At 47.9% G+C, this 6,956-nt stretch overlaps 1 protein-coding gene across 2 annotated transcripts in view; it reads left to right on the top strand.

Annotated features, from left to right (window-relative positions):
* The first annotated feature begins 460 nt into the window (after positions 1-460).
* The window catches only part of PLXNC1 (plexin C1), a 63,309-nt gene continuing 56,813 nt past the window's right edge, over positions 461-6,956 (top strand). Inside the window, exons 1-2 of one of the 2 annotated variants that reach the window (XM_042469755.1) lie at positions 461-1,676; positions 5,949-6,077. In XM_042469755.1, the coding sequence (XP_042325689.1) occupies positions 543-1,676; positions 5,949-6,077 (1,263 nt within the window). In that variant the 5' untranslated portion in view covers positions 461-542. The remainder of the gene's footprint in view (positions 1,677-5,948; positions 6,078-6,956) is intronic. The other variant, XM_042469754.1, reaches the window with a different exon arrangement.

The raw sequence follows: 6,956 nt of genomic DNA, 5'->3' as shown, positions 1-6,956 counted from the left end.
CGATTTTTGTGGGGTTTGGGGGGCCATGTTCCAGAAGAGTTTGTTCCTGACGTTTCACCAGCCTCTGTGGCTTTGGCATAGATCATAGAATCATGGGGTTGGAAGAGGCCTCAATGCCACATCCCTTCAAACGTCTAAACAGGGCTCTCCTATCACCTCTTAGCCTTCTCTTCTCCAGGCTCAACACCCCTAGTTCCCTGGGTCTTGTTCCTCATAGGTTTCCAGGCCCTTCCTCCTTTGGACGATACTCCGGTTCCTTCGGGAGATGGCAGCCACAGCTGCTGCAGGCGAAGCCTCAGGAGCAAACTCTTCCCCAGAGAGAGAGAGAGAGGAGAAAGGGGTCCAAGGGGAACTGGAGGCCTCCTTCTCCCTCAGGGGCAGCCCCAGCAGGAGAGAAAAAGAGGAGGAGGAGGAGGAGGAAGAGAGGGAGGGAGGGAGGAGGAGGAGGAGGAGGCGGCCTTAGTGGGGCGTGGGTTCCCGCCTTCTGCCTTCCGCGGGATGCTCCAGCTGTGCTCCGGGGCTTGCCTTGAGGCTTGTTGCAGATGCTGCTGCCCCCGAAGCAGCAGCCGGAGGAGCCGAAGACCCTGGCGGCCGCTCTCTGCATGGCGCGGGCGCTGGCCCTGGCTGCCTGGCTGCTGTGGGCGGCCTCGGGGGGCTCTGCTGCTGCTGCTGCTGCTGCCCCGACGGTGCTCTCCTTCCCGGCGCCGGTGTCGGCGCTGGCGGTGGCGGGGGGCCGGGTGCTGGTGGCCAGCGGTCCTTGCTGGTACGAGGCGCCGCCTTCCTTGGCCTGGAAGTCGGAGGGCCGGTGCCAGACCCAGGCCCAGGGGGAGAAGGAGGAGGAGGAGGAGGCCCACAACCAGCTGCTGCTGCCCTTCGGAGGGGAAGCGGAGGGGGACGGAGACGGCAAGGGCTGGCGGCTGCTCAGCTGCTGGACCAAGCCCGACTGCGGCTGCATCCTCCAGGAGCTGCTGCCGGAGGCGCCCGGCGGTTCCCCGGCTGCTTCGCCGTCGATCCGCTTCGGGAGGGAGCTGGTGAGCTCCTTCTCGGACTCTCGCTCGGCCGGGTGCCTCTACTTCAGCCCCGGGCTCTCCGAGTGGCTCCTGGTCCTGGCCACCAGCCACCAGTCCTTGCTCCGACCGGGCTCCCGCTCGCGATGCTCGGAGAAAGACAAGGCGGAGGAGGTGTCGGAGAGCACGGCCCGGACGGCGGTCTCCCTGAGCGGCAGGCAGCGGGAGGGCCGGGTGGGCGAGGAGCAGGCCCTCTTCCTGGCCTCCTCCGCCGGGGAAGGAGGAGAGCAGCAGGGGCCCCTGGCCTTCGCCGAGGCCTTCCTGGCCCAGGGACACTTCTTCTTCCCCTTCTGGCACCCCAACCGCCGCCTGGCGCCCAAGATGCTGGTCCTCCAGCGGGACCTGGCCCAGGACCAGCTGCGCCCTCGGGGCCAGAAGGCCCTCCGCTGCCTGGGCCACGCCGCCCTCCGGGCCTCCCACTTCCTCCGCGCCCGGCTCCTCTGGATCGGCCTCTTCGGAGAGGAGCCCCGGGGGCACCAGGGCCGCCCCGAGGCCAGCGCCCTCTGCCTCTTCCCCCTCCAGGGCCTCCTCCGGCGCCTCGGAGGCTGCAGCTTCGGACCCGGCGCCGAGTTCGAGCCGCCCTCCTGGATGGACACGGCCTCGCCCTGCGTGAGTAGGAGGAGGAGGGCCCGCGGGGAGAGAGTTGGGGAGAAGGGAGTTTCAGGCGCCCTCCTCCCTGGAGCCTCTCAGAGGGCAAGGCTCAGGGGACTCCAGGTGGCCCCAGCTGCTGCTGCTGCTGCTGCTGGATGCCTTCCAGCCCTTTCCGACTCCTGGCGCTGCTGCTAAGGCAGAAGAAGCCTCTGCCAGGGAAGAGAGGGCGTCGAGGAACTGACCTCTGGGGAACCCAAAGTGGAGAACCCCTGCTGCCCGAAGCCTGCAATGGTCCCAGGAGATCTGGAGGAGCTTAGGACAGTGGTTCTCAGCCTTTGGTTCCCCAGATGGATGTCAGCTCCCAGAAGCCTCGGCCATCTTGGCCGACAGTCAGGGGATGATGGGAGAGCTTCAGGTGCTCTCCGCCATGGAGCTTAGTCCCAGCATCGCATGTCTGAGGAGAGACGGAAAGGCAAGACTCGCACTAAAGCCCAGGTTCAGGTGCTCTAAAGGGGCTGAAGGGCCATTTGGCCCCCGCTGCTGCTGTTGCTGCTGTTAGAGTCACAGAAGAGTTTGTGAGCCACTTGGGCTCCCTTTCTGGCAGAAAGGTGGCTTAGAAATGAAATAAACAAAAATGAATGTGGCAGAGAGCCCAAGGGCCTCTGCCCAGTCGAAGCCCATTCTGCCATGCAGGAAGTCCCAAGCAAAGCACCCCGACAGAAGGAGAGCCAGCCTCTGCTTAAAAACCTCCAAAGAAGGAGACGCCACTCACTCCAAGGGAATGTGCTCCACTGTCAAACAGCTCTCCTTTTGTGTGCCTTCAAATCTTTTCCAACTTATGGTTCAGTTCCTAAACTTTGGTCCTCCAGATCTTTTAGACTTTAACTCCCAGAAGCCCCAACCAGCTTGGCCAAGAGTTAGGAATTCTGGGAGTTAAAGTCCAGTACATTTGGAAGAACAAAGTTTGGGAACCAGTGTGGCCTATGGCACTTTAAAACCCTATCATAGCAAGATTGGTCCAGCGGAGGTTTGCCATGGCCTTCCCCTTACAGTAATATTGGTGACGTGTTTCACATAGGTTTTAAAATTCATGGTGGGGATTTAGTAACCTTGTAGGAAATTCCCAAAGGAGAACAACCAGTAGTTGGCTGATCATTCTGGCATTTTCCAACAAGACAGGAACAGGAGTGAAGGTAGTTCTGTCGTTGTCCTCAACTTCCGCCACACCTTTATTAGTATATTAATAGTATTAACTGCCAAACAAGTGTAGTATCAAAAGTAATAGACAAAAAGTAATAGATCAGGGATAATCCATAATCATAGTCATCTTGTGAACCGCTCCAAACATTTGGAGGACCAAAGCTCCCTCATCCCTGATATATAAGATGTCTACTTCATCACTTTAATCTGTAGCCATTTCCCCCTTACAGTTTGTAACTAGTCTGATTTTTAGTACTCCTTCAAAATTATAAAGAAGCTGAAATTTGCTTAGATATTGAACTTTTAGATCCTTAAGGAGCATGACTGCAGAAATGGTATAAAACAGCCAACAGTAAGCACTATTTTAGGACATGCTCAACTTTCTTGTTGCAGTCAGCAGGCCTTGAAATGCTTACTGTTGGCTGACTCAAAAACAGAGTTCCCAAGAAATGATACCCAGCTTGCTGGACTTTTGTAAAAGAAGATCTTGTGACATTGCTCAAAATAGGAAGCAGGAGCTTGGTTTGCAGTGGCAAAATAGTTACACAACAATTGTACAAAGAAGGCTTTTCAAGTTAAAACTGTATGTTAAGGTTTATGCTCATGTGACAAAATGGGGGGGAATGCCAATTGTGCATTAAGACGCATCCTTTATTAAGTATTAAAGCGTAAATGGCTGCAACCGCTCTTGAGTCAAGGAACAATTTGCTGCTGTAATGTCTATTACCTAAAATGACTTTCAGGGCAGAACAGTGGAACAGTTCTGTTAGCAGTGAATTTTAATTCCTGCTTTCTTAAAAGTGTGCCCCACTGAAACCAGTAAGATTTGTGTCATCACTACGACGCAGAAAGTGCTTGTGTAGATGAGAAATGCCATGATTACAAAGCACTACTGCTCCGTCACATGCCTCTTCAGTGTCCCAAAGTTAGTTGACCTTATTTCTCAAGCAAGCAAGAGGAAGCTTCCACTTGACATGACTCAGATGACATCTGCTCAAAATATAAACAAGGTGCACTGAGGTATTTGGGAGTCTGTCCTCCAGAATCTGCACTTTAGCCTAGAAAAGGGTAGCAATATTTATCCCAAATTGTATTTCTTTTCCAGGGTGTAGAGTTCTTCTGGACTTCTCTTGTTGTTTTCAACACCATGAACCACAATTGGATCATTTATGCTGGAGCAGGAACCACAGTTGTGGTTTTCTGTTACATCTCACAAAGATACTCTGGGGCCTTTTGCAACTCAATTCCATCTTGCTCACAGATGTTGGTTTTTTAATTTACTTTTTTACATGAAACCATTAAGGACCATTATGGCTTCTCTTGATACCTGGTGCATGCTCTTGACATGGAGAATCCAACCTGTGGTGGTGGGGGTTGTGTGGCATTGTGCACATGCATGTGGGCTCCTCATTTCCCACGACTACCGCCCTTCACCATGGAGGAGGTCCATGAGGGTAACACCATGAGTTGCCACACTGGGTGACACCAGCCCCAGTGATGCCACTGACAGTAGGCAGGTATCTGCCTCCTTGTATTGCAGAGAACAGTCTGCTCTGCCCCATATTCTAATCAGTTTTCTTGCAGGAGCCAAAGGTTAAGCCACCTTCTCTTTAACCTCTTTGGGGTTTTAAATTGTAATAATTTTTTACTTTAAATCAGGTGATTTGTGGGCTTATATGGGTTACTTGACTGGTCTGAACAAGAACTTTCATATTAGATTAGATCTTTTTTTTTGGGTCTAATCATTCATGTGCAGCCTTGGTAAAAATGGTTGTTGTAATGTGCCTTCAAATCTTTTAGGAACACGATCAAAGGGTTTTCTTGGCAAGATTTATTTAGTTGAGGTGTGCAGCTCTAAGACAGAAAGAGTGTGACTTGCCCAAAATCACCAAGTGGGTTTCTATGGCTGGGTGGGAATTCAAACCTTAGTTTCCTTGGGTCCAAACAAGGACTCAACACTCAGACCACAGGCTCCCTTAATAATACATCTAGTTTAATACTAAGTTATTGACTCCCTTGATAATAAATAACATGTCACAAATTTTTTGTATAATGTGACTTGTTCTTTTCAATATCCAGGCCAATAAATAATCATATATTAACCATAGAGTACCCAAGTGAGTACATGATGCCATGTTCAGGTGTTATCCTAAGCCAAGAATAAGCCCAGCCACTTCCTGGGTTTGTAATACTGCTTCCCTCTCTTCTGCTCTGATTCACCTGCAAGGAGGAAGCTGAAAGTTTCTTCTTCCATGAACTGCACTTTCATGTGTCAATGAAATATGGTCAGCTGAAGCATGCCAGCTTTGTCTGAGTCAGAAAAACATGACAGTTTGTGTTTAAGTTAAAGCAAAAATGTATGAAATTCTCCTTCCCATCCCTGTGTTTGATGAGGAACAGGCTACATTCATTCTTGTAATGATGAGCTGTGCTTTTTGCAATACTGTGTCGAAGAACTCTAGAAATAGAAAACTACAACCCAAATTGGTAATCTGATTAAATTATGCTACATTATTTTAAGGAACTGATATTTTAATATGGCAGCTAAATTGATTGGTTTTAAAAAAAACCACCTGTGTGTTACTTTATAGTTCCTGTAGTTTGTCTTAATTCATATGAGAGTCATCTTGGGTTCAGTGTAGAAGAAAATCAGAATATAAATTAAATTAATAATAATACATGAAATATATATATATATATATATATATATATATATATATATAATCTGCTAAACACGCTTGCAGCACCTGTTGATAACTGCTTGAAAATTTCATAGAACAGGGGTGTATAAAACCAGGAACTAATTAAAAACAAATTTAAACAGCTAAACCGGCAAGATCAAAAGAAGATTTAAATTAAACAAATTAGAATAAAACTCTGCCGCCAGAGGAGAAAGGATGTTATTAGGGGGCCCTGGGGTGTTAAAGGGCTGCTTCTGTTCAGAGGATGAAGGGAAGGGGCCACGCTGGACACCTGGAGGCTGTGAGAGGCCTGGGATGTTAAAGAGCCGGCTCTCCTTCCTAAACCTTGCAGATTTCATTTAATGATGTATAGTCATAATTGTGTTTGTTTCTGTGTTGGATTTTTCAGGAGGAGATTGCATGGCCATTAAACAACTCAACTTTACTGACTCACTCCGGTTTGGTGTCTGTTTATGCCACTGTAGTTTTGAACAAGACAGTTTTGTTTTTGGGGACACAAAACGGGCAATTACTTAAGGTAGGATTGTGGTTTGTTTTTTGTTTTTCTTACATGAACTGTTGTTCTTTTCATCAGTTCATAAATCCAAGTCATGAAAAGTTGCTACCATATGCTTTGTTTTTTTTCCTCTCAGAAAATCTGTATCATTCATAATGAACAGGCAAAGTCTGTATTAAGTTCATTAAAAGAAACTCACAGAGATTACATATACGCTGTTTTCCCTATTTCTCCATTAAAATAGGGAATTCTGCATTATGCATCTGTGACTTTTAGAGTTGTTTAGAGACAATGTATGCCTTTTCAAAGAGTAAATGGTCTGATTAAAAAACAGCAAACAGCATCGCTGCAGTTTTCTATGTATCTATTTCACATGATATTGAAGATGGAGACCCATTCTACAAAAGCTTATGCTGCAAACTTCTTTCCCTGAGTTAGTCTCAAAGGGGCTATAAGATCCCTTTGCAGAAGAGAGAGACGGAAGCATGATAAGAATAATAAAAATCTATGTGATTATATTGCTAGTGCGTCTTATGTGTGTATTTGTATAGATGCATACATACAAATTAAAACCCTTAATATTTTAGTTCAATAACCACAGGCTATGGAAGCTTCACATAGAATTTTCTTTCTTTCTTCCGTTTCTCTCACTTCACAGTCCTAGAAGCTCTCTAACCTAGAATAAACAAACCAAGATCCATATGTGCAGATAAAGAAACAAATATGTGTACCACAGCATGTGTATGGAAAGCTTTGCTTGCTCTTTCTACCCTTATAAATAAAACAGTAGCCCTTTAGGGAGAAAAAAGTGAGGACGGTGGATGTTTGTGAACAGAGATGAGCTTCTGTCCCCTTTATAACTATTTGCAGGTCTGTGATAGTTAATTTTTTATATCCTGT

This window comes from Sceloporus undulatus, chromosome 5 (genome assembly GCF_019175285.1).
Source record: "Sceloporus undulatus isolate JIND9_A2432 ecotype Alabama chromosome 5, SceUnd_v1.1, whole genome shotgun sequence".
Classification (NCBI taxonomy): domain Eukaryota; kingdom Metazoa; phylum Chordata; class Lepidosauria; order Squamata; family Phrynosomatidae; genus Sceloporus; species Sceloporus undulatus.
This window is presented reverse-complemented; position numbering and strand designations above follow the sequence as displayed.